General features: G+C 49.8%; 2 protein-coding genes across 7 annotated transcripts in view; both read right to left on the bottom strand.

Annotated features, from left to right (window-relative positions):
• Positions 1-518, bottom strand: part of LOC127035674 (ultra-long-chain fatty acid omega-hydroxylase-like) — a 48,609-nt gene extending 48,091 nt beyond the window's left edge. For all 4 annotated transcript variants that reach the window (XM_050925868.1, XM_050925872.1, XM_050925871.1 and 1 more), the window contains exon 1: positions 367-518. In XM_050925868.1, the coding sequence (XP_050781825.1) occupies positions 367-407 (41 nt within the window). In that variant the 5' untranslated portion in view covers positions 408-518. The remainder of the gene's footprint in view (positions 1-366) is intronic.
• Positions 519-3,383: 2,865 nt separating this feature from the next.
• Positions 3,384-21,585, bottom strand: LOC127035707 (C-type lectin domain family 4 member G-like). Of its 3 annotated transcripts, XR_007769901.1 has the most exons (10): positions 21,194-21,585; positions 18,959-19,084; positions 17,479-17,541; positions 13,510-13,572; positions 13,250-13,312; positions 12,135-12,224; positions 11,137-11,288; positions 8,935-9,041; positions 7,812-8,036; positions 3,384-3,928 (listed from the first exon to the last, which is right to left on the bottom strand). XR_007769901.1 is itself a non-coding variant. In XM_050925975.1 (9 exons), exons 1-9 carry the CDS (start codon positions 21,282-21,284, stop codon positions 7,898-7,900), a joined length of 894 nt encoding a protein of 297 aa, XP_050781932.1. In that variant the 5' UTR covers positions 21,285-21,585; the 3' UTR covers positions 3,384-7,897. The 3 variants fall into 3 exon arrangements, 2 of the variants coding, with proteins under 2 accessions (XP_050781932.1, XP_050781934.1); XM_050925975.1 differs by having other exon boundaries at positions 3,384-8,036; XM_050925977.1 differs by lacking the exon at positions 7,812-8,036.
• Positions 21,586-27,488: the final 5,903 nt, after the last annotated feature.

Here is a 27,488-nt window from a genome sequence, read left to right as displayed (position 1 = left end):
TCTACCCTGAAGCCGGTGGGGGCCCAGTTCCAGCTGGTGGCCCGGAGTTCATGGGTCAGGCTGGGGCAGCACTTGGGGGTTGGGCCAGCAGCCTGGGGCAGTGCTCGGGGGCTAGGCCGGCACTTGGGGTGGTGCTCAGGGGTTGGGCCAGCACTCAGGCCTGTGCTTGGGTCAGCTGGCATCCTGGGCATTTGGTGCATCTGGGGTGGGCTGGCCAGTGGCCAGGGGTGGTTCGACTAGGGCTCCTTGGGGCTCAGGGCTCTGGTGAGCTATCAGGAGGCGGGGTAGGGCTGGCGGACTAGCCTTCCCAAAGGTTGTAGGGGGGTTCATGCACCACCAATGTCTTTGGTCATCTTTGTCACTCACCTTTGGATCCTTTCCAGTTTCTCTACATCCTTTCTATACATTGGTGACCAAAACTGGACCCAGTACTCCAGCTAAAGCCTAACCAGTGCTGAGCAGAGCGGTATGATCACCTCCTGTGACTTGCATGCTATGTCTCTGTTAATGCAATCCAAAACTGCATTTACTTGTTTTGCAACAGCATCACATTGCTGAGTCATGCTGAGGTTGTGATTCACCACAACTCCCAAATCCTTCTCAGCAGTGCAGCTGCCAAGCCAGTTATCCCCCAGTCTGTATTTGTGCATTGGGTTTTTCTTCCCTAAGTGTAGCACCTTACATTGGTCTCTGCTGAATTTCATTTTGGTGTCTATAGCCCAGTTCTCCAATTTATCAAGATCCCTCTGAATTTTAGCTCTATCTTCCAAAGTGTTGGCACCGCCTCCCCCAGCTGTGTGTCATATGCAAACTTGATCAGTAAATACCTTTAAAAATATCACCCAAGGGCATTCTACTATCTTGTATGAAATCTTTGTCAAAGGCAAATTTCTACTGTAATTTTTACAAAATATATGTATATAACCCCAGGGCAGATGGACAACCAAATTATTCAAAAATTGTGAGTTATACACCAAATATCAGAGGGTAGCCGTGTTTATATCCACAAAAACAATGAGGAGTACAGTGGCACCTTAAAGACTAACATTTATTTGGGCATACGCTTTCATGGGTAAAAAAACAACTTCTTCAGATGCATGAAGTGCCAATATATATTTATGCCTGTATCTGTAATTTTCACTCCATGCATCTGAAGTTGGTTTTTTACCCATGAAAGCTTATGCCCAAATAAATCTGTTAGTCTTTAAGGTGCCACCAGACTCCTAGTTATACACCTGAAAGTCATTACATTAAAACAAACAAATTGATATACTTGGGGTTCTTTTAATTTACCTTTTTGTTTATGAGCCTTTATGGAGCACTAGCTTCATCCCTTTACTGTTACCTCTCCTAACAATGGTATTGGTATATTAGTAGGTGAAAATGGTAGAATTATTAATAATAATAGAGAAAAGGTAGACGTGTTCGATAAATATTTCTGTTCTGTATTTGGGAAAAACACAAATGATGTATTCATATCATATTATAACACTCTTTCCATTCTACTAGTATCTCAGGAGGATGTTAAACAGTTTCATAGAATATCAGGGTTGGAAGGGACTTCAGGAGGTCATCTAGTCCAGCCCCCTGCTCAAAGCAGGACTGATTCCCAACTAAATCATCCCAGTCAGGGCTTTGTCAAGCCTGACCTTAAAAACCTCTAAGGAAGAAGATTCCATCACCTCCCTAGGTAACTCATTCCAGTGCTTCACTACCCTCCTAGTGAAAAATATTTTTCCTAATATCCAACCTAAAGCAGGAAAGCAGAGTAAACAGAGTAGGGACTCATGTTTAAATCAGCAGGTCTGGATAACTTCCAAACAAAAGTATTAAAAAAGCCTACTGAAGACCTTGCTTTAATGTTCATTTTCAATAAGTCACGGACCATGGAGAAAGTTCCAGAAGATCAAAGAAAGCTAATGCTGTTCCAATATTTAAAAGGAGTAAACAGGACAACCCAGGTAATTATAGACCTGTCAGTCTGAGAATGATCCAAGGCAAGATAACAGATCAGCTGATACTGGAATTAAAGAACAGTAATATAATTAATGCCAATCAACATGGGTTTATGGAAAACAGAGCCTGTCAAACTAACTTGCTATCTTTTTAGTTGAGACTATAAGTTTGCTTGGTAACAGCAGTAGTGTTGATGTAATAGACTTAGACTTCTGTAAGGCATTTGACTTAGTACCGCAGGTCATTCAAACTAGACATAAAATTAACACGACAATATACATTAAAGAGACTAAAGCTGGCTAACTGATAGTTACATTTTGAGACTACATATTGTGTCTCATCATCAAACAGGTGTTTCCAGCAGTGCACCGCAGGGATCTGGTTTTGGCCCCACATTATTTACATTTTTATCATTGACTTGGAAGAAAACATAAAGTCACTGTCAAAGTTTGCGGATGACTCAATGAATGGGCACCAGCTGGATCAGCCAATCAGGGCCCAGACAGCCCATATAAAAGGAAGTAGCAGCCCAGCATGAGTGAGTCTGCTGCAGGGAGCCCTATGGAGAAGACTGGCTTCCTAGAGGGGTACAGCGAGACCAGCCCTGGGGAAAGGGCAGGTGCTAACAGGGACTGGGGAAGCTAGGGAGAGCTCCTGGTGGGCTGCCAGGACTTACAGGCTCAAGGCCCTGGGAAGAGGGCAAAGGAGCTGGAGCCAGAACGAGAGGCAGGATCAGAAGGAACTGAGGCTGTGGGGAAGTGGCCCAGGGAATAGAGACAGTGAGCTGGAAGGAAGAGGCAGCAGGAAGCTGCTGTTTACAGGGTCCCGGGGCCTGGAGTAGTGGGCGGCCCTGTCTTCCCATCATTCCCCCACCCCCCGCAGGAAGCACCAATGTGGTGAGTGATGCCGTGACCGGTTCCTTTCAAGCAGGAGGTGAGAAACGCTTCTCTCCTGTCTGAGCCAGTGTGTGGTTACGAAAGGAGGGTCCGAGCTGTTAAGTGCTGAGAGAAAGACTTTGGGTGAGCTAAGCTTCCTTAGACTGGGAAGTGTCTTGTTAGTTAAGTTTAGGCTCTATGCCTTGGGGGTCACAACTGAATATCAAATTCAGAGGAAACTGCTGAGAATTAGGGCAGATACACCCCAAAACTGAGGGTTGTTCTTCCGTAAGATATACCGAATCAGCAACAAAAGTAAACTTCCGTCTCACCACACTGGCCAACAAGAAGTAAGAAATGCAGCCTCCTTAGATATTCCAATCCTGGATTTAACACCCAGACACTAGACTTAATGAGGAGTGATTATTTAAAACCAATTTAATCAAACAAAGGTTTCTTCTGATCCCAAAGGACCAGCCACATACCTGAGTTAATATATAACTCAGATCTTACCCAATAATCACGCTGTTGTCAATCCTTTAGTATCTAATATCTAAAGGTTTATTTATAGAAAGAAAGAGATGAGTTAAAATTGGTTAAAGGAATCAAATACATATAATAATTGCAAAGTTCTTGGTTCAGGCTTGAAGCTGGGATGAACTAAACTGCTGGCTTATTAAATCTCTGGTTGCTTTCAAATGATTTGGAAGGTCCTCAGTCCTTTAGTTAGAATGCTTCCATAGTCCAGACATTACAGCAGGAACAAGTCAAAATGGAGATGTTTCTTGGGCCTGTTTTAGCTTCTTCCATGTGGAGGGAAACCCATTGTTCTAAGCAAAGCCCTCAGCACAGTTTGTGGAAAAGTACAGGCACAAGATGGAGTTTAGTATCACATGATCTAGTCACATGGCCACATATGCTTTGATGAATCATGACAGAGGCCATTACCCATATTCTAGCTAGAAAGTCCATAGGGAAGTCCATCAGCCTTTTCTATGGTCCAGTGTGAATTAGGTGTTCTTTGATGGGCCATTCAATTTGAATAATCCCTTCACAATGTGCTGGCCAGACTAATGTAAGCTGTCTTGTGGGTGTGACTACAGGAGCAAACACATTTGAAATACAGGCATACAATCAATATTCATAACTTTAGATATAAAAAGATAGGATAATCAGATTCAGCAAATCATAACTTTTTTGGAGCACAGTGGGGTGGGGGGTCCCTAGAGCGAGGGGCTGCGGAGGAGAGAGCAGGGCACAGCAGACTGAGGGAGGTTGGTCCCTGGAGTGAGGGGTTGGGGAAATTGGGGCAGGAGGCAGGAGGCAGACAGGTTTACACCCCCCCCTCCCCCTCGGACAGCACTGGTACCTACTTTGGAGACCAGTCCAGAAGCCAATCAGTTCTGTTTGTCAGGCTGGGGGGTTGTGGGGGGAAGAGCAACAGCTGCTGAGCGGAGCCGCTTCTCCAGCAACAGCTGCTGCTCTTCCCTCTCCCTGGTGGCAGAGGCTGGTTACTGCATGTAACTGGACTTTTAGCATCCGGTCAGCTGTGCTGACTGGAAGCTGCCAGTTTCCCTTTTCAACTGGACGTTCTGGTCAAAAACTGGACACCTGGCAATCCTACCCACTAGTCCCTGAGCTCCCCACATCCCTAGGGTGCCTCGCTCTTCCCACTTGGGGGCAAGGCAAGAGGAGTAGAGAGCAGCCAGAGTGAGAGTACGTCCAGACTACCCGCCGTATTGGCGGGTAGCGATCAATTTTTAAGGGATTGATATATTACGTCTCATCTAGACGCGATATATCGATCCCCAAACGTGCTCCCATCGACTCCAGAACTCCATCGGAGCGAGCGGCGGTAGCGGAGTCAACATGGGAAGCCGCGGACATGGATCCCGCGCTGTGAGGACCTGAGGTAAATCGATCTAAGATACTTTGACTTCAGCTACACTATTCACGTAGCTGAAGTTGTGTATCTTAGATCCATACCCCCCTCCAGTGTAGACCAGCCCTGAGAGATAGAGAAGCTCCCTGGCTTCCTGCTTACAGCTGCCACTGTAGCCCCTAATGAGTTGGGGATGCGTTCATGGGTTTGGGTTGGAGAAAATTCACTGGAGCAGGGGAAGAAGAGATGCACTGAAGCTCTACCATCCCACCCCACCTCGCAGTAAGTTTGTGCCTCTGTTGCTGATTTATTTAGTTTTAAGCTGCTGGTCTAATCAATGCTGCTTCCTTTGCAGAATGAGACCTTGTGCCCATTGAGGTTTTGCCAGCTTTGCTGCTGCTCCATTGCAGCTGCGCTGCTGCAAACCCCTAGTGCAGACCAGCTGCCCTGGCATCAACCAAACAGGGGCAAGCTGCATGTGCAGGTCATTGTTTACACCAGAACAGCACTAAAGGTTTATACATTAGTCCAGCTCCCGCAGTGACTAAACTCCCCCCGCACCCCACCCATGGTCTGGCAGGTTGGAGCTGGTGTTTGTCGGTAGCCAAGGAAATGCGGGCTGCAAATTAATTCTGATTATTAACAAATATTTCCAAACCATATACTACAACTGGTACCTCCCCAAGTCAGCAGCCAGAACAGCCAATGCACCTAGAAACCAGAGTGTGCGAGAATACACAAACCCCTGGAGTAAATGTATAAATGTGTTGAGAACATCAAAGATGCCCATGATTTGCAAGAGTCAATGTGATAACCCCAATGTTTTGGGTAAATCGCAGCATGGGTGACTGAATAGTCCCTGTTAAGTAGGAAGAATGCTTAACAACTCTTGGGCAGGGTGACTGGTGAGATGAGAGCGGGGTGAATAATTCCTGGCTATTTCTTTGCATTTTTAAACCAATACTCTCTTTGTGCCCCTGTTAGCATTTGCTTCTTGGGAATGTTCTAACGGTCAAGTTTACTAACATCGCCAAAATAGTGAATTTTAAGCAAACACCGCTGAAGGCAGTTTGAATTCTTCCTGATTGTTCCCAGAAATCTGATTTTAAAGCTTGGGTTACACTCCCTACTTATGTCAATATAACTGTGTTGCTCAGGAGGTGGAAAATTCACACCCCCTGAGTGACGCAGTTATACTGACCGAATTCCCACCGTAGACAGCACTGTCGACGGGAGGGTTTCTCCAATCAACAAAGCTACCGCCTCTCGGGGAGGTGGAGTATCCCGACAGGAGAGCTTCTCCCGTCGGCATAAGAAGCGTCTTTGCTAAGTGCTACAGCAGCGCCCCTCCACCAGTGTGCTGGATGTGTAGACAAGCCCAAATGTGTAGACAAACCCAGGGCCCCGGCCACATGGGAAGGATGCAGCAGGAGGGGGTCTGGGAGTGGAGTGTGGCTGGGGCCACGGCAGGCAGTTTGGGGTGGCTTAGCCTTCTCCTGTCTTTGATACCTGCCCCTCGTGTTTAGGCACCATTAACATCCTCAAAAAAGCTGCTCAGCTCAGCTGCCACCGAACCCTGTAGGTGCCTAAATTTCTGAGGCTGACAGTCACAAAGCTGCCTGAGTGCCGATCCTGCCCTACAGCTCACACTCTGTGGAGAGCTCTCATGCCTAAATCATGCTGACCCCAGAGGGTTCTCAGACTAGGCACTTCGCCCCTCCCCTCAACTTATCCCGCCAGTGTGAGCTGATCCTGGAGGCCTGCTCTGAGCATGCCTAACCTGCCCAAAGCCAGATAGGGATGAGAGTGTGTCTCTCTCTCTTTCCTCGTGGCTTGGACTCTCACCTGGGATGTAGAGAGTCAGGGTCCAGTCCCTGCTTCATTTAATTAATTATACAAAGTGGAACAGCTCCAGCAGGAGAAACGGAGAGAAACTTGTGGTGTATTGAAAATTGTTACAGTGCTAAGCTCACACTCTAAATGTCATGTTTTTTTACCCTGGTCCTACAAGGTCTGTAAACAGACGGACGGCTTAGAGCAAGATGGGAGGAGTGCTGCCTCTCTGCCTTAGGGAGCAGCCTGCTTTGTCTCTGTCTGCTTTTGGTTCTTGCATGTTATTTTTCTGAATTATAACTTCTGTTTGTATGCCATGGCCACCACAAAACCCACCCAGAATACCGGTTACCATGGCAATTAGGGCACCCACCTAGGAGAGGGGAAAGATGGGCTCGGTCTGAGTGGAGATAGTTACCTAGCTGCCTTTGAGGATTCAGGGCTAAACCCTGCCCCTTTTCCTCTCCATTTCATGCCTGGCTAATTTAGGACAATTTTACAGAAGTGAAACCTTTGATTTCTCACACTGCTTGTCTAGTTCTCCCCAAACTTCTCCTTTGGCAGATCACCACAGATGGATAATCTGAGATACATGTGTAAATTTTAGCCCTAATTAGCAGGGGAGGAAAATTTGCCCTAAACCAGGAAGTTGGCCACATCCTTTACTATAGAGCAATGACCAGATCTATATCATGTTGATGGGATTGACTGGCAGGTTCTAAAATTTGACTTCACGCGCAGTAAGGATCCTACCCCCTTTCCCCATAAACGCTGATAATGGATTAATATAGTTTGGGGGCTAGCTGGGTTTTCCACCCAATAAATTGCCACGTTGTGAAAGAGTCTATTTTGTCTAATAGTTAGAGCAGGGACTGGAATTCAGGACACTTAAGATCTATTCCCAGTGCTGGGAATTGAATGGGCTCTAGGGATTAGAGTCAGGACTCAGGAGCATTGGGAGTTGCCTAGGTTCTATCCCTGGCTCTTGGAGGGGAGGATGGTTTAGTGGTTACAGCAGGAGTGGTCAGGACTCCTGTTTCCAGCCATCTGAAATACTGTGGTGTAATAAGAACAGGGGACTGGGAGTCAGGACATCTGGGTACTAATCCAGTCTTTTCCACTGATTCACTGCTGTGACCTGGGTAAGTCTTTGTGCTTCACTTTCCCCATCTGTAAAATTGGGGTGATAATACCTTGTTCCCAAGAGTGGAAGGGATGAGGTCTGTGAGGTTTAATGCATTGAAGTTTGTAAAGAGCTGGCAGACCTTGCATGGAAGGGGCCAGAGGGCAGAGGGGTGGCTCTGTGGCTATTAAGATGTGCTGGCTGTGTTGTGTTCCTCCTGGCCACAGTTTAACAAGTCCACTTCTTTTCACAGATCCAGCCAACCGCATTCATCACACACGGAGCGTCATTCCACTTCCCGTCTTTGAGCATCATCACGCAGTCCTCGCCACTGCCAAAATTGTTGGGCTCCCCTCGATCCCAGTTGCTGGGGATCAAAGAGAGTAGCAAACTCAGCCAGGCATTTGAGGGAATCCCTGGTGAAATGCACTCCCTGAAATCCCACTTAAGCCCTCAGAGAGGGTGATCCTGCCCCACCCTCTGAAAGGTGGTTTGAGGCTGACTGGTGCAGAGCACTGGATAAGAGCCAAGTGTTATGATATAGGGCCTGACTGACCTCTGTTACTCCAGTTTTAAACTGGACTAGCTATTAACTTCAATGGAATTTACACTGGTGTAAACCTGAGGTACTACAGTGGTGGATCAGGGCTGTACTGTTACAGTGAGAGTTACCCACAGTCTTAGAAGTGCTTTTCCAGAGTGGATGAGCACTGATCAGGCTTGGAGGACACCCTACATCGTTAGTGCTGTGATGCACACTCTCTTTGGTCAGTTCTTGCTTCCAGCCTGACTACATCGAGTTAATTCTCAGGGTAGAGTCACTTCCTGGGAACACTGGGGTATTTGGGCTGAGATTTCTGGTAGAGGGGACTGACCTGGGTGCTATTGGTGACACCTCTGTCCCAGGACTAGCGTAAATAAATAAGTTACACTAAGAAGGAGCCAGATTCCACCAATTTCTTTTCAAAGGGGAAACTTCCCTGTAAGATCCTGAAAACTGCTACTGCTCGGCTGAAGGTGACAATTTAAAGCTGAGCATCATCCATCTCTTTATTCTCTACCCCACTAGCTCTGGTTCCCTGTGGGGAAACCCTGGATAGTTTAAAGAGCAGAAGAGATGGAAGATGAATCAAGAAAGGGCAGCTCCACCCACTCAGCCAATGACTCGATGTATTTGAAATGTACTGATTGGCCAACAGCATCTGAGCCAGCCCGCCCTCCTCCTGCCCCTTCACTCATGTACCAGTGATTGGGATTGGGCTGACCTGTATGACACAGAACTGTCGTCGACCCATATAAATGTCCCTTCATTGTTAACGTCGTGCAGGCCAATCCAGTACTGCTTGCCGTTAGCATTCTTTGTCAAAAACTCCTGAAAAAAGAAAATAATTGATTGTAATAAAATATTGCCCAAATCTAAGGCACCACCCCAGTCCCACTTCACACAGCCCGTACTCCTCTCTGGCTGTCTGTTGTTCTCCTTGTGCCGAGATGTGGCCCATTGGGTTATTATTAGAATTATAGTAACACCTAGGCAGCGACAGAGATCGAGGCTCCATTGTGCCAGGTGCTACATAGACACCGTAGTGAAAGACACTTCCTGCCCCAAAGAGCTTACAATCCAACAGACAAAACCAAGGGTGGGAGGGAAAACTAAGGCATGGTGTTTTGCCCCAAGTCACACGGAAGGTCAGTGGCAGAGCAACAAGTAGGACCCAGCTGTCCTGTCTCCCAGGCTTGTTCCTGCACCATTAGGCCAGGCTGGCTCCCCTCCCAAAGGCCCTGCTGAGGGAGACGTGGCTCTGGATGGATGTGGAAGCACTGTGTGGACATGGAGGCTAGTCAGGGGTCTCCTAAGTGACTGTGATCTCATGGATCCCAGTCCTCCACCAGACGCTGCGTCTCCAAACTCTTTCCCCGTCACTCCTTACAATCAGGGGTCTCTCTCCAACTCCCGCAAAGTTTCCCTTCCCAGGGAGCTTCCCTGGAGCAGTCATGCTGACTTGCCTGAGGGTCCCCAGCAACCTGACTAGCATTTGGGATGAATTGTGCATTAACTCTTGGGAGTTGGGGGAGTGCCCTAAGTCTGTATTCTGGTAAGTGGTTTGATCCTCGATCCTGTGCCAATAGATGGTGCTCAAGTGTATGTAGCATAGTCCCTGGGTTTTGTAGGACCAATACAATTTCTTGTGCACTGTAAATGGCTACATAATCCATCCCCTGTTATCCACTCCCAGCTTCTGGCAGTCGGAGGTTTAGGGACACCCAGAGCATGGGGTTATGTCCCTGACCATCTTGGATAATAGCCATTGATGGAACTATTCTCTATGAACTTATCTAGGTCTTTTTTGACCCCAGTTCTACGTTTGGCCTTCACAACCAGGGCCGGTGCAACCATTTAGATGACCTAGGCGGTCGCCTAGGGTGCTAGGATTTGGGGGGCGGCATTTTCTTTGGCAGCGAGCGTGGAAGCTGCATCTTCGGCCACCCTGGTCGCCGTCAGCATTTAGGTGGAAGGAGCTGGGACAGGGGAGCGTGGGGAGGGCCGCCTGCAGCAAGTAAGGGGGAGGCGGCACACAGGGGAGCTCCCCGCCCCAGCTCACCCCTGCCCCGCCTCCTCTCTGAGCACTCCATGGCTGCTTCACTTCTCCCGCCTCCCAGGCTTGCGGCACCTAAGCTGATTGGTGCCACAAGCCTGGGAGAAGTGAAGCAGCTCTCCTTTGCTCTGCCTCCTCCCTGAGCACGCTGTCGCTGCTTCACTTCTCCCGCCTCCCAGGCTTGCAGCACCAATCATCTTGGGTGCTGCAAGCCTGGGAGGCGAGAGAAGTGAAGCATCCACGGTGCTCTCGGGGAGGAGGCAGGGCAGGGGTGAGCTGGGGCTGGGGGGTGCTTCAGGGAGGAGGCGGGGAGCTGCCACAGGGCAGGGGCTCGGGGACAGGGGAGGGCGCAAGGTGGAAGTTTCGCTTAGGGCGCGAAACATCCTTGCACTGGCCCTGTTCACAACATCCCCCGGCAATGAGTTCTGCAGACTGACTATGTGCTGTGCGAAAAAATACCTTCTTAGGCTTGATTTAAACCTGCTGCCTATTCATTTCATCATGTGACCCCTGGTTCTTGTGTTATGTGAAGGGTAAATAACACTTCTTTATTCACTGTCTCCACACCAGTCATGATTTCATAGCCTCTATCCTATCCTCCCTTATCCCTCTCTTTTCCAAGCTGAACAGTCCCAGTCTTTTTAATCTCTCCTCATCTGGAAGCTGTTCCAGCTCCTTGATCATTTTTGTTGCCTTCTTGTGCACATCTTTACACCAGTGCATAATGTGTTTCCTAGGCACTGAGCAGAGAAACGTCAGCTCCTATCCTGTCCCCAGCATCTCTCTCATCCCAAGAGCCTCCCATTTGCTGGGAGACCATCTCCACGCCCTTTCTGGGCTGTGTGGCTGGACTCAGTGAGCCTGACTTACCTGCTTTTGTGGGTTATCAATAATAATCAACATGGCACCTTGGTCTTTGCAGGCCTGCTTGGCATAGGACCAGTATTTATGCTCTGTGGAGAAGTAGTAGCAGTTCCCTGAATTCAGCAGCCAGCCAACTGGACAAATGCTGCAGGCAGACTCTGCAATGCAAAATAGGCAGAGGTCACTCTCAGCGCTGGACTGCAAAGGACAATAATAGCCTCTGCCTAGTGCCCTTTATCCAATTACCTCAACGCACTTAGTCAAGGTGGAGAGGCGTCACCCTCAATTTGCAGAGGGGGAAACTGAGGCAGAGAGAGGTGCAGTAACTTGCTCAAGATCATTCCCAAGCTGGGAAGATTGCTCAGGAGTCCCGATTTCCGGCCTCACCTGCTCTAACCACTAGCCCAGTGGTTTTCAACCTTTTCTCGTTTACGGCCCCTTAAAACATTTCTAATGGCAGTGCAGACCCCTTTGGAAATCTTAGACATAGTAGGTCCATGTACCACAGGTTGAAAACCACTGCACTAGAAAACATTGGCCTCATAGGAACTAGGAATAGAAGCCAAGGGTCCCAGTGCCCAGCCCTCTGCTTTAAACACTAGACTTCATATACCTCCCAGAGATGGGACTAGAACCCAGATGTTCTGCATTCCAGTCCCCTGCTCTAACTATTAGACAAAACTGACTCCTTGACAACCTAGCAGTTTATTGGGGGAAATCCCAGCAAGTTCCCTGAACTATATTAATCCATTATTACTGCTTGTGGGGAAAAGGAACAGGAATCCTAACTGCACGAGGTGCCATGGCTCAGGCCCCCATTTGCTTTTACTATTACTTGCATTATGGCAGTGCTTTTACTATTACTTGCATTATGGCAGTGCTTAGATGCCCCAGTCATAGACAGGCCCCGTTGTGCCAGGCATGGTACAAACACAGAACAGAATGACGGTCCCTGTCGTTAAGAGCTGACAGTCTAAGCAGGTCGAGGCTGGTGCGTATCTCACCATTCCCTTTCTGAACAGCATCCAGGATCTTGTAGGCCTCAGCCCTGATGTCATCTCTGTCACTTTTCGCTTTGGCCAGATCCTCCGACACTGCAAACACAACACAACATGCAGGAATAGGGCTGTATCTCTTTAAACAGTCTGTGAGCCTCCAGCAGCGCTCACCGTGTTCTGTACTTTAGAAGCGGCCACAAGCCAGCCAGAGCAGCGGGTGTGTGCAGCTAGGCCTGGGATATCTGTGTACAGATCATAACCACTGTGATATGGGGCTTGGCTGTGGCACTGAAATGAGGCCCCTATCCCAGCAGCAGGAGGCTCTGAGCTTGTTACTCAGTCGGTCTGATACATCATTAGGGGCTGGAGACCCGGCCGGAATCACCAGCTGAACCTGAACCTTTCACAAGGGTCAAAATCATTCCTCTAAAACCAGGTCCCCTCCCTTGAAACTCAGCAGGAGCCCTGCCCTCCCCTTGCACCCAGGCACACTGCTCTGCCCCCCTGTTCCCTACCTCTGGTTCCCCAGTTTATTATACCTGGGCAGTCTTCTGCCCAGCCCTTTAATCTACCTGCCTCCCCTTGGCCCCTAACGAGTCACCATCCCCATCTCCCTCCCCCGACCCTCCTCTGCTTCAAAAACACATATCCCCTCTCCTATTTGTCCCAAGTGAATCTAGGGAGAAAGAAACAGCCAGCTCCCCCTCTCTGTAGCAGCCCAGCCCATGCGAGTCTCTAAAGGCCAGAGATTCCTGCAATGACCGGGAACACACTTGGGGTAAGAATCCCTGGAACTGAAGGTGAACTGGCTTTCCCAATTTGCCCCAGTTAGTCACACAGTGAGCATGGTGCAGGAGGAGCCCTGAGTGCAGGGGCTCTGTGGGCACTGGCTGTGTCCCCATCCCTCCAGTGGGTCACCCAGAGTAGGGCATGGGCCCGGTTTCCAGCCTTGGTGACTTGATCCCAAATGCTGCTTGCTCAGGCTGGCCTGGGGGGTAGGGGAGGATGGATCCCAAATCGCCTGGGGAACCTGGTGCTGGGAGTCTCCACCCCCCTCTCCTCTTTCTGCTGTTCTCCACCCCGTCCTCTCCCTGAGCCCTGCTCCCTCCATGGGCACTCACCTTCCACTTTCAGTGTGGCCTGGTCTGACTGCAGCCTCTTCAGGTCCGTGGCCAGTTCCACCTCTGAGAGATAAACAGGGCTGATCACATTCCTGGGAGGGCATGTCATGGGTACCCATGGCTCAGAGGGAACAAGGAGGTGGCCAGGGAATGGGGGATGTTGGGGGGAACTTGGGAGGGGGAGGAGTGACATGACTGGGGTGCAGGGGGCTCGTAGAAACGACGCTGGGCTGTGGGTCTGTGAGGGCTCCAGTACATACCAGTGCTGTGAATGGCGGACTGGTTGAAATGCAGCATCTCCAGTTGCTTCGCTGTCTTGGAGCCTGGAAGAGACAGAGGCCAGTGAGCTGTGAACTACCCCTCACCTCATCTCGTGAGGTAGGGCCGTGTTCTCTAGCAGTGCAGGTCTGTCAGGTACTGGGGTCTCCCAGGGCTGGTTTCCTTCCTGGGAAGAGGCGGCGCTGGTAGATTTGCTTTCGTCCCCTGGCCATGATGGTCCATGACTCAGGCTCCGAGATGGAGAACAACTTGCCCCAGGCCAGATAGTGAAGCAAGATTAGAACTCGGAGCTCCCTGACTCGTACTCATTCCCCCAGACCCCACCTCCAGCTGCCAGCCCTGTCTGGGGAGAGCTGGTTAGTGAGTTTAGTTAGGGCCCATCCAGACCAGGGAAATTTGTACTAGCGTCACCTTGGACTGGAGCAAATCCCTGATGCAGCCACACAGGGGCAGTGGTGCCTGGGCTCCAGAAAATTCAGGGCCAGGGGGGCCCAGCTCCACTAATGTTTTGGGACTGGTCTCTCCCCTGGCCCTGCCTGCTGTCCCCATGCATCTCCCCTGAGCATCCCTGCCTGCCCTGGACAGCAGGCGGCTGCCCCCTGGAGCTCCACGTTGTGCTCCCTTGCCAGCTGCTGCTGCAGCCAGCTACAAGGAAGCAGCTCTGGGGGCAGGCTGAGGTGGCTGCTGCGCTTGCGGCAGGAGGAGGGGAGGAGGTGCATCATCACCCCACCCCACCCAGGCAGGTGACTCTGAGTCAACTCCAAGGGCGGGTGGATGCTTATCCTGGCTAGACCTCCTGCGCAGCAGCCTGAGGGGCCTTGGGTGAATGCCGTGCGGGGGAGTGGGGGGGGTGGGCAGGAGGTTCCCCCTCTCCCGGAGCTTGCTGCTGCTGGCAGGGAGGGGGCTGGAGGGAGTCCTCCTCTCTGGCCCTCAGCTCTGGGCTGCCTGCTTGCTGCACCCCAAACTCGGCATCCCTGGCCCAGCCCCATGCCCTACATCCCCTCCGGCACCCCAACTCTGCAACCCAGCCCAGAGACCACACTCAGCACCTAAATCTCATCCTGCACCCAGCACCCCAAGCCCCCTCCTGCACCTCCTCCTGCATCTCAACCCTCTATTCCAGCCCAGAGCCCACACTCAGCACCCAAACTCTCTCCCAAAGCCTGCACCTCTCTGTGATGCTCTGTACCTCAGAGGAACACCCAGGACCCCTATGGTCATCCTTGTAAAATGATTGTGTCATATCCAGTGCAAAGTTTGTCATGCCAGGCTTGTACCTGCAGAAGGCTCATGATGCACTAAGCATGGTTGTTACAGTGATGTTATAGATTATAATTCCATGTATGTAGTTATGAGGCTGAAAATGTATCCCCATGGCTTAAAGCAAGCCCAGACAAAAACTCTACAAAGCAGATGGGCAGTTCACATCTCATCAGGGCAGGTATGGGACAAACCCAGCCCAGCCTCATAGGAACAAAAGATGCTGGCCTACGCAGCAACAAAAGAATCTGTTAGACTCTCGAGGGAGTCACCCACTTTCCTTTGGTCAGTTTGGAACTGCGATGAGGTAATGTTCATCTGACTCTGAAGGGGGGCAGCAAAGCCAAGAAGGAATAAAGGACATGATAAAAGGGAGAGACATTTGCCATGCTCTCTCTCTCATCCTCCTGCATCTACAGACACCATCACCAAGTGACTGAAGCACCGATCAAAGGGAAGAGCCTGACTGAAGAGCAACCAACCAGCCTGTGGTGAGAAGCATCTAAGTTTTTAAGGGCACTGGAAGTGTTAAAATCAGCTTAGAATGCGTTTTGCTTTTATTTCATTGGACCAAATCTGACTTGTTATGCTTTGACTTAAAATCACTTAGAATCTACCTTTATAGTTAATAAATCTGTTTGTTTATTCTACCTGAAGCAGTGTGTTTGGTTTGAAGTGTGTCAAAGACTTCCCTTGGGATAACAAGCCTGATATATAACAATTTCTTTGTTAAATTGACAAACTCATATAAGCTTGCAGCATCCAGCGGGCATAGCTGAACACTGCAAGACAGGGGTTCCTAGGGTTGCATCTGGGACCAGAGATATTGGCTAGTGTCATTCGCTTGCAAGTAACTGGGAGCAGCTTACATGCCAGAGGCTGTGCGTGAACAGCCCAGGAGTGCGAGTTCTCACAGCAGAGTAGGCTAAGGCTGGTCCCAGAGTCAAGGATTGGAGTGACCTAGCAGATCACCAGTCCGAGATAACACCAGAGGGGAACATCACACCCTCCCGCATCCAAACTCTCTCCCAGATCCTGCACCCCAAACTCCCTCCTGCACCCAAACTCCCTCCAAGAGCCCACACCCACACCCCCTCCTGCATCCCAACCCTCTGCCCTGCACCCAGCACCCAAACTCCATCCTAGAGCCCATATTCCTCCCACACCCAAACTTCCTCCCAGAGCCTGCACCCCAAATCCGCTCCCACACTCAAACGCCCTCTCAGAGCCTTAGGCAGGTGTGTGTGGGAAGGGGAGACTTGGACCTGTTCTGGGCATCATCAGAAATTATACAAACCTGGCGCCCCTGCAGACACATGGCACAAGGCTTGCACAGGTTACCAGGGTTAAACCCATTGGTGTGAGTCTTACTTTGCACCATCCCAGCGTGGGTCTACATTAGTGGTTTGCATAAGCATTTACCTACTGGGACAAGGTCTGTAGAGAAGGGGCAGGTTCTCCATCACCTGGAATCATTAAAAGATTGTCTGTCTCTTCCTAAAAGTTCCACTCCAGCTCAACTACCAGATATGGGCTGGATATAGGAATCGCTGGGTGGGATTCTCTGGCCTCTGATATGCAGGAGTTCAGACTGGATGCCCATAATAGTCCCTTCTGGCCATAACATCTATGAGCAATGATGGTGCAAACTTCCCTAATGCAGACAGGAACCTAGCTAGTGAGATAGATCCTGATCCAAAAGCCACTGAAGACAATAGAAGCCTTTCTATTGGTTCAGTGGGTTTCAGATCTAACCATTAGTTAGTTAATAGAAGCACAACAGAAAAGAAGAGGAGTTTGGTATTTCTTGTTTCCTTGTGTCCCTCTACCTGCTTGTCTGTCTGTCTGTCTCCACGTATCGTCCCATGTCTTACACTTAGGTTGGAAGCTCTTTGGGGCAGGAACTGGCTTTGTGTTCTGTGTTTGTACAACACTTCACACAAGGGAGTCCTGGTTCATAACTGGGGCTCCTGGCTGCTGCCATAATACACCTAACAGACAAGTCTGGGATCCACAGACCAGTGGTCTCCTGAGTGGGGTGTGTACACCCCAGGGGGTGCACAAGAGGTGCAGCGCTGCTTCGGCAGTTCGGGTGTTTTTTGTTTTTTTTTGCTTTGGCAGTTTGGGCAGGAGTCCAAACCCTTTTTTTGGTGCGTGATCAAAAAAGTTTGGAGACCACTGCCATAGACAATCACAGCCCTTGTTAGAGCCAACGAGTGCCAAATATCCAGTTTTAGACACAACAGGAGGAGCAATCAATCTTATTTATGTAGTGAAACAGCTGCAGACAATGGAAGTGACCACCCCCGGCACCAGGCTGCATGGCCGGAAAGAGCCGTGTGGGCTGAGAGGGGCCCTGGTTGCAGTCCCAGGTGATCAGAGCAGCCTGTGTGTGAGGGAGGCTGAAGGAGCTGTGAGTGGGACCCTGGCAGGAAGCAGAGGTGGAGTTTCTTGGGCACACAGGGGATTTCCAAGAAAGGGAACAGACTGCGGCTGTTTGTTCCTGCTGTGTTCAAGGGAACAAGATATTGTAACTACCAAGATCACAGTGAGAACAGGCCTGCCTGGGAGCAGTGATTGCTCCCCCTAACAGGAACAAACCGGACAACACCTCAGATTTTGGCTTCCACCAAGGGGGCAAAATCGGCAATACAAATACATGGACGCTCATAAGTAAACTGAATTGTTACCATTGCCTCTCAGCACAGATTGATCAGTCCGCAACTGCTCCAGCTCCTTGGACATCTCTGAGTCTAGACAGAAGGACAGACACCAGCTGTTGTTTATATGGTTTGGGGGTGGAGGGGTCTGAGTTTTCAATTTGGGACCCTGGCAGGAAGCAGAGATGGAGTTTCTTGGGCACAGAGCCGCTGAAGGGGCAGACAGGGGATTTCCAAGAAAGAGCTCAGAGCTAGGCATGCTAGTCCAGGCTGCAGGAATGCGAAGTATCTAGCTCCGCTAGTGATCCAAGAATGGGAACTCCTCTCCTGGCTTAGGTACCTAGGTAGTATCTTGTGGGAATGAGTTAGGTGCCTGCCTCGTTCTACACGAAACGCAGGGGAGGAGGTGCTGCTGTTCAACTTATAACCCAATGGTTAGAACACTTGCCTGGGATGTAGACAACCCAGATTCAAATCTGTCCTCCCTAGCAGAGAAGCAGAAAGGATTTGTATAGGGGCTTAGGTGGGAGATAGGCATCTAGATCCCTTGAGCGAGGCAGCAGTGTGGAAGCCTAGCGGTGTCGAGTGAGTTTAGATGCCTACAATGCTGAGTGGGAGTTTTGTGGATTGCAGTAGGAGACTTTGGTGCCTCATTGGCATCAAAGATTCCACCCGGAATCCTCTCTGAATGACCTCTGCCCTGGCACAATCTGGCCAACTCCAGAGGTTAAAAACCAATCACAAAATTGGCTTAAAAATCATAAGATTTGTGAAAAATAATAGACTTTAGTTTTCTTTTCTTTGTCTTCTGGTTTCTGAGCCATTACATCGCTTTCCCAAGTTTTTCTCTGCAACTAGAATCTGTCTCAGTATTTTTAAATGAAAGCTCAGAGTCTCACCTAATCACAAGACTCCTGGAGCTGGGGATTTAATTCAAATATCACCTAGTGTTGGCAACACTGAGGCTGCTATTTGTAATGACACCTAACAAGGCTCCTCAGCAGGACGTGAATCCCTGCCATCTGCCGTAAAGACCTCTTGAGCTACAGGAGCTCCTCTGTTAGCTGGCAGGAGTAGTTAGGCTGTTATCCTGCATGGAACAGCTGCTGGAGGGTGTCCCAACATATATTGCACTCACTTGTACCTGCGCATACATTCAAGAATCAAACACCACCATGTCCCTGCTCATAGTGTGGGCCCTGGGAAGGGGCCCCACAGCTGTGAATTGGAGGGCAGGCAGCCTTACTTAATGAGCCTTGTCTTACAATTAGCAGCATTATGGCTCAATGAAATACATTGCGGTGGACTATATCCCTTCTCCTGCAGTGTCTTGACACTGGCCATTGATAGAGATAATGGGACCTGGCTGCGGGGGGACTCATGGCCTGAGATCCTGGTCTTACCCATGAGAATTTGGTCATTGACTTAATGGAGTCAGGATTTCACCCCTGGTCTTTTCCATTGGGTCCATTCCTGTGTGATAGTCCTAAATGCACACTGGGATACTTACACTTTCCAATCACCATGGCGAGGAGGATGGCCCATAACACAAATGACACGACGTGCACAGCGTAAAGGGTTAATATGGACTTTTCCTCCCCATTCAGGCCCCTACCACACTGAAGCAAGGAATTCCCTGGAAGGCAGAAGCAAAGACAGCAGGGGTTAAAGCACCAGTCCCTGCCCTCTGGTGAACCAGTGCTATGGGGGGAGGTGTGCTCTGAGCCTTGCGAGGAAGGCACTAGGGGAATTCAGAATTCACTATTGTTGTAATTCATAAACAAATAATGATGGATGTGCCGCTTGGGCCAGAAATCTCTGTGCAGCACAGAGCAGAATTCACACCTCATCATCTATCTATCTATCTATCTATCTATCTATCTATCTATCCCCAAACACCCTCTCTATCTGTCTCTATCTGTTCCTATAGAATCATAGAAGATTAGGGTCGGAAGAGACCCTAGGCGGGTCATCTACTCCAAACCCTGCTCAAAGCAGGACCAACCCCAGCTAAATCATCCCAGCCAGGGCTTTGTCAAGCTGGGCCTTAAAACCCTCTAAGGAAGGAGATTCCACCAGCTCTCTAGTAACCCATTCCAGTGATTCACCACTCTCCTAGAGAAATAGTTTTTCCTAATATCCAACCTAGACCTCCCCCACTGCAATTTGAGACCATTGCTCCTTATATCCACCCTATCTATCTATCATTTGCCCTCCTGGATTTCCATTGAGCCTAAAGCCCCAGCAGTAAGAGAACCTCATTTCCTGGGAGTCCCCTTTGTTTTCCCAAGGATCCTTTGGGGGAGCCAGGCCATGAGATTCATGTGAGATGCTGTGATGATTCCATCCCTGCCCCTTTCCTCTTTCTGCTTTGACTGCCTTCCACCATTAGGATACAGCTCCATGGCTGCAACCCTGCCTACATCTATCCCTCACCCCCTGTTCAATCTGTGCTCCCCTCCCAATAGTCGCCTGTACCACATCCCTCTGGCCAGCCCTGCTCTCCCCTCTCGCGCGGCCTCTGCTCCCCCATATACTGTCCTCCAGGATTCCATCTTGCTGCGGACTCATGTGCCATGAAGCCTGCCAGGCAGGCAGGCTGCCCCCAGCTCTGTGCTGCTCTGTCCTATCCACTGTAGCCTCCTCCGGGCAGGAACCAGCCTTGGTTCAGAGCGTTGCTCCATGCACAGTACCCTGTACTCACCAGCCAACCCCTCACCCCCACTGCCCCAGCCCACTGTGTTGCTGTCAGCAGGGGGGCGGGGGAGGGGAAGGAAGCAGCTGTGTCTCCAACCCCCACACCTCACATCAATGCCACCCCCACCACATATCCCCCTTCACTTCCCAGGAATGAAAAAAAAGAGGAAGAAAAGAAGCACAAATCTGCTGTAAGGGCACAATTGCACTAGGCATGTTCCTATGGCGCAACACAGGGACACCCCGCCTGATCAGCAGGACTCTAGATCTGAAATGCCTCTCATAATGCTTCCACCACTGGGCCTGGGACAGGGACCAGGGCCAAGGCTTCTGATGGTATAACCTGCAATTGTGTATGACGGGCTCCACTGCCCAGCAACTAGTGCATTGTGGACACTAGTCCTGAGTGCAGCATGGGTGCAAAATCTATTTGTTCATTCAGTCCCATAAACACTAGCCATCCCTATACAACCCCATCCATCCATCCCCATACTCTTCTATCCGTCCATCCATCCCCATGCACCCCTCCATCTATCTCCATATACCCCCCTCCATCCATCTGTCCATCCACATACACACACATCCAACCATATCTAGCTCACACTCACCATACATACCAGTTCATCCACATCTATCCATCCATCTGTCCATCCATCTATCTGTCCTCACACAGCACCCCTCCTCTCCCATTAACTCTCTATCTCTTGTTCCCCCTCCTTTTAACCCCCTCATTGCCACAGTATGCAAGCACCAGACATGAACATCTGACAAAATGCTGCTGAGACAAGCCTGGAATTCTCTCAGCCTGGCTCTGCCCAGCATCTCCTGCTGTGATGTATGAAATGCTACCTCCCAGAGTACAGACCTGCCTTCCAGTCTGATTTCGCTGCTGAGCACTATGCAGCTTCATAAGTAGGGATCAGTCCTGAAAACCTCACTGACACCTCCCTCCTCCTGGCTTCACCTGGGTGTGGAGTCTGCAGGATCAGGGAGTGCCGATTAGCAGGAAATGATTGCGCACTCTCCCACTAATGCAGCCTGGGATTACCTGCTCTCCGAAACGCCATTTCTGTCTCCTTTTCCTTGAGCGTCTCTTGGTCGGACTCTTCGCACTTTTGGTAAATGCTGCCCGAAGGCATTGCTCTAAACCTCTTCCTACCCCAACCGCTCCGGCAGCTTTTATACCAGCTGAGGCTCCGAGCAGCTTTCCTGGAAAAGGAAACTCATGTACCCAGCCACTCTTCCTCTCTTCAGAACACAGAGATCTGTGACCCTGTCACTTCTCCTCTAATGGCTGGGAGCCTTCGTACAATCAATATTCCTGGTGCAGCTGAAAAATAATGGCCACCCACACAGTGACCCTGCGGGCACAGACAACCTTTAAGTTGGAGAATCTGTTTGGAGCTGGGTGTGTCCTCACCCTGGGCCCTGCAAGAGGGGTTCTCGTGTGTGCAGTCTGTGAACATTGCTGCTCAGGGAAACAGAATGGTGAATATCTTGTAAATAAACAAATGGCACTAAGAAAACACCTGACTCCACGTCACCGATTTCTGCTCCAAACAGGAAGCCAATCTACAGGGACCTGAAAAACCGCTTGGCAAAGGGCACCAACATCTATCTCTCTTTTCAGGGTCTACTTGGCATCTTGTCAGTTTCACTGGTTTGCAACCCTGCATAGGCTGTGAGTCAGGTTCTCCTGCTGTTTGCATTGGTCTCTCTTACAGCGCCAGGGAGGGGAAAACAAGGAAAATGTGTCTGTAAAAGTACAAAAATTGGCAGGAGTACCCGGGGGAGCAGTAGGAGCCAAAACAACTCATGTAACTAAAATCACAAGGGGGAATATTTTCAAAAGCACCTAAGGGGTACCTACATTGCAACAAAAACCATGTGGCATGGCTGCTGCTAACCCAAGTCAGCTGACTCGGGCTTGTGAGACTTGGCCTGTAGGGGCTAAAAATTGCAGTGGGGGTGGGGGAGAAGGAGCCAAGGCTTTGAGACCCTCCCCCTCACCATGTTTCAGAGCCGGGGATCCAGCCCAAGCTCGAATGTCTATACTGCGATTTTTAGCCCCACAGCACAGTCCCAGAAGCCCGAGTTGATTGATCCCAGTTCTGAGACTCGGTGCAGTGGATTTTTTATTGCAGTGTGGATGTACCCTAAGAAATTTAGGAGCATAAATCCAAGGTTCAAAAGGCACTTGGGGGCAGATTTTCAAAGGTAACTGGGGTCTAGAGATGCAAAATCAATTCTCCAGCCCAGAGATTGTAACAGTGAGGTGAGTGTCTCAGAGAGTTCTGTTTTGACTAGAGTTCTTAAGAAGGAGGATGATATCTTGAGTTCTGGTCCCTGACCAGGACTCCTGGTGCTCCTGTAATACAAATAAATAATAATAGTCTGTTCCTCAAGACATGGCTCTAATCTCCAGCTAGCTGACTCAAAAGCCACAAGAGCTCAGGACAGAGACAGTGACAGAGGTGCAGAATGCTCCTGAAGACTGGGCTGAAAGGGAACCCAGCAGAGGAAGAGGAAAAGTAAGATCTTACCTGGGTCAGCAGATACATGATTGGCCTGGCTCAGCCTCCTCTCTGTGGGCTGATCTGCCTCAGTTTTTGCACCAATGTCACTAAATTGGGTGAAAAACAGGGGGATCATGTCACCCTCCCTGTTCACTGCAGATTCCAGCTCTGAGCTTCCCTCCTTGCTTTTAAAGTTTTCCAGTCACTTGCTCCAGCTGGCTGCTCAGGCCTAGCGTCTCCCTGCTCCCTTTTCCCAACTGGACCTTCTCTGCCCATCCCACAATCTCACTACCATCGGCGCCAGAGCCTGCTCCTCGGTTCGTGCTGTTCAGCACATGATCCCTGTATCCCCCAATGCATCGATTCACCAGCTCTCCTCAAACCCCACTAGGCAGTGTCTCTCCAGCCCACCATCAACCCCATCAGTCTGTCCATCTTCAGGACCATTGGCAGCATTGGGCATCATTCCCATCATGGGGGGTGGAGAGGTCGCACAATGCAGTCTCAGGGAGTGTCAGCCAAAGCATAGGCCGAACCCTGCCAGCCACGGCTGTAGGCCTTGCTAGAGCCCTTGGCATAACTAGCAGTGTGAACCAAAGGCTGTGAACCAGAGCAGGCCTAGTCTTGACTGAACAACAACACACTAGGCATTCGCTAATGCCAGGTAAACACATTCATGGCCAGAGAGACTGGTATAAAAACACACAGCTCTCTCACACCCTCCCCGGGCTGTTCCGGTCAGTTCTGCCTTGGCTCCCTGATGCAACCGACATGTATGACGACGAGATGTATGAAGGGAGCCTGAGAAGCAGTGAAGGCAGTAGGCCAGGCAGAGAGTCCAGGAGGCCTCAGCCACGGGCATGTGAGGGGTTGTTTTCTGAATAGTGCCCCAGAAGAGCCCGACAGAAAAGGTTTCTGTCCCTCCCTTAGCAAGCAGCCGTGCAGAGTGGGGCATGGCCCATCCCCTCTCTGGGCCTCAGACCATTCTGTCCCATCCAGTCAGCTCCTCAGGGCATAGGTGTTTCTCACTAGTTCTCCAGACCAGCAGATGCGGGGTAGTATACAACGTATCCTACCAGCATTAGGGTTTGAACACACGCTAGGTGATGTGGTTTATAAAAGCACCTCTCACCTCCTGATAGGTCTCTTATTACTAAAAATAAGATTATGTCATGGACGCAATGGGGGACAGGGCCCCCTGAGCTCTCAGCCATCATGGACGGAGGAGGGGCTGGAGCTACCAGCCACTGTGGATGGCTGGGGGACACCAGGAGCTTTCAGGTTGCAGGTGGCAGGGGAACCTCAAAGCTGTCAGCCACCGTGGGTGGTGGGGGGACACTGAAGCCATCAGCAGCCACAGCCATCTGGGGTGTGGGGGACTCCAGAACTCTGAGATGCTGGGGCTGCGGAGGGGGTCTGGAGCTGTCAGCCACCGCAGCAGCAGGTGCTGGACTCCCCTCCTCTCCCTGCCTCATACAGCAGGGCTTGGGCTCCCTTCTCCCACTTGGGCTTCAGTCAGCCCCACATCAGCTCTCCTCTCTATTATTTTTAATAAAAGTCACAGATAGGTCATAGGCTTCCATGAATTTTTGTTTGGTGCCTGTGACCTGTCTGCGACTTTTACTGAAAATAACAGTGATCAAATCTTAACCTTACTAATTTCCCCACCCCCTTCAAGCAAGGGAGAGCCCTCCCCATGTCACAGATGGGGCTCCGCACAGGGCAGCTGCAGTGACGGGCCAAAGAGCACACACAGAGCCTGGAGCTGAGGCAGGAATTCAATGCAACTCTCCTCCAGGCCAGCCTGATGGCCTGCCCCCTCGGCCATCCTTCCCACCTTACCCTGCTCTAGGCGAGGCCGTAGTGTCTGTGCAGCATGGACCCCAATTGTGACTGGGGCCTCTATGAGCTGCCATGGTAACAATGGGAGCAGAGCGTTCCTGGGTAATCCCTTGGTTCATGGTCATACAACTGGAATCAGTGAGGGGCCGGTAACCACTGCATGCAGCTGTGTCAGTGAGCACACTCGAGTGGACATAGCAGCTCTTCTGGGGAGAAGTAGAAGAGGTTTGTGCATTTCTGGAGAAGAGCCTGGTCCTGTGGGTTTCACAACCTCCTTCGCTGCAGGGCTAAGAAGGGAAGAAGCTTTTCCATGAATGATGAATCACGCTGCAACCCATGATGTCACTGATGCCACTGGCAGCTGTTTCCATGCAGAGCGTGGGTGAGGAAAGAAATGCTCCATCCCGGTGTAGAGGGGTGTTTCCTGGTCATGGTTGGTGTCCCCATTGAACCAGAGGCTTCTAAAATGTAAATTGCAGATCAGGATTGAATGGAGGTGGTGCTTGTGACAGTGCACTCCATATTTGCCATGGTGATGTAATTATGGTATGTTTTGTACAAGTATACCTTGCAAGGTGTCATTCTAAAAGTCTTGGTCTGCTAACCATTAATATCTCAGTGGATTGTATGCGCTACCATTGTATGTGAAGTTATGAAATCTTGCTATGTGTGTGTTACTAAAGTATAATGTGATGCTGGAAACACCTCAAACCAGCCTTTCGGGTACAACAATGGAGTATCATAGAATCATAGAATATCAGGGTTGGAAGGGACCTCAAGAGGTCATCTAGTCCAACCCCCTGCTCAAAGCAGGACCAATTCCCAACTAAATAATCCCAGCCAAGGCTTTGTCAAGCCTGACCTTAAAAACCTCTAAGAAGGGAGATTCCACCACCTCCCTAGGTAACCCATTCCAGTGTTTTACCACTCTCTGAGTGAAAAAGTTTTTCCTAATATCCAACCTAAACCTCCGCCACTGCAACTTGAGACCATTACCCCTTGTTCTGTCATCTGCTACCACTGAGAACAGTCTAGATCCATCCTCTTTGGAACCCCCTTTCAGGTAGTTGAAAGCAGCTATCAAATTCCCCATCATTCTTCTCTTCTGCAGACTAAACAATCCCAGTTCCCTCAGCCTCTCCTCATAAGTCATGTGCTCCAGCCCCCTTATCATTTTTGTTGCCCTCCGCTGGACTCTTTCCAATTTTTCCACATCCTTCTTGTAGTGTGGGGCCCCAAACTGGTAGCCAGACTGTGCTAACTGCTGTCATGAGCACTCGTCAAGGGAAGAATCCACTAGCACAGGAACTCTGCATAAGGAAGCCTCCTCCGAGGGAGCACATAGACAATGGAGAATGTTTGGCCAATGGGGGTGAACCCCCACGTCACATGCACAGATTTTCCAGTAAAAGATGAGGAGTGACATCATCACTTGTCTTCACTCCCCCACAACTCACACCTGAAAGAACCTCTGGAAGAAAATGGACTTTGAACAGGAGAGGGGAGCCTAGGCTGCAAAGCAGGTGCAACCTGTGCCTCAAGAATCTGTAAGCCAGTTTGTACCATCAGTCAAGGTGAGATATTGCTGATTCAAGTCCTATCTAGTTTGTATAAGTTTTAGATTGCAATTTTGTTTGATTTCCTATCACTTATGATCACTTAAAATCGATTTTTTTCTGTAGATAATAAACCTGTTCTTATGTTTTATCTTAACCAGTATGTTTTTGAGTGAAGTGTTAGGGAATCTTAGCTCTGTTAACAAAGGCTGGTGCATATCTTCCCCACATCAAGGGGGAGGAAGACTAATTAAGGAGCCTGCACCATACAGATCTCTGTGCAGTTCAAGATGGTATAATTCTGGGTTTATACGCTAGTAGAGGAGCAAGGCTGGAGAGCTGGGAAATTGGCTGGTGCCTCTACTGTTGGTCCATGAGTGGCTTAGGTAAAGCACTCAGGTGACTCAGCTGGGTGTGTGGCACCACCGGGTTATTTTCGGTGATAACAGGGTCCAGAGGAGACGGCTGTGTGTCACCAGCAGAGCAGGGGGAGAGGCCAACCCAGCTGAATGGTCTGGGGGCACAGCAGTTCCAATAGCTTCCAGGCTTCACCCCGGGGGTGCATCCTGTTACAGAGGTCTTTGAAACTCCTTCCACAAAATAAGCTCTGCCCATGAGACCCAGCTTGCAGAAGATTGTGTAGATGTCTCAGATAGAATCATGCATATTCTCTGGACCCAGCAATCCCACAGTGGTGTCTAAATGCAACCCTGGGCTCTGCTGGTGATTGGCTTCCTTCTGGTAACGCTTGTATGCCCTGCTGGTGAGACCCCCGCTGGATCCTGAGTCAAGTTGTGGTGTCCACACTTCATGGCAAATTGGAAGGGTTCAGAGAAGAGCTACCAGAATGATTCAAAGTTTGGAAAATCTGCCATAGAGTGAGACAAACTAAATCTATTTAATTTTTCCAAGAGAAGGTTAAGAGCCAACTTGATTACAGTCTATAAACACCTACATTCAGTGCTTAATTTGCAATTAAAGAGATCCCGGGGTGCAAGAAATTAAGTGCTGGGACTCTAGCAATTTTTTTTTTACATTCATAACTGTCAGACTGGAAATAAGGTGCCAATGTTTAACAATGAGGGTGATTAACTATTGGAAGAACTGACCCAGGGGCATGGTGGATTCTCCATCACTGACAATCTTTAAATCAAGAGTGAATGTGTTTCTAAAAGATACACTCTAGTTCAAATAGGGCCTGGTCTACACTACGCGTTTATACCGATTTTAGCAGCATTAAACCGATTTAACGCTGCACCTGTCCACACAACGAGGCCTTTTATATCGATATAAAGGGCTCTTTAAACCGGTTTCTGTACTCCTCCCCGACGAGAGGAGTAGCGCTGAAATCGGTATAGCCATATCGAATTAGGGTTAGTGTAGACGCAAATCGATGGTATTGGCAACCAGGCGGTATCCCACAGTGCAC

Source organism: Gopherus flavomarginatus, chromosome 16, assembly GCF_025201925.1.
Source record: "Gopherus flavomarginatus isolate rGopFla2 chromosome 16, rGopFla2.mat.asm, whole genome shotgun sequence".
NCBI classification, from domain to species: domain Eukaryota; kingdom Metazoa; phylum Chordata; order Testudines; family Testudinidae; genus Gopherus; species Gopherus flavomarginatus.
Note: the sequence above shows the minus strand (reverse complement) of the source record. Positions and strands in the feature narration are given on the sequence as shown.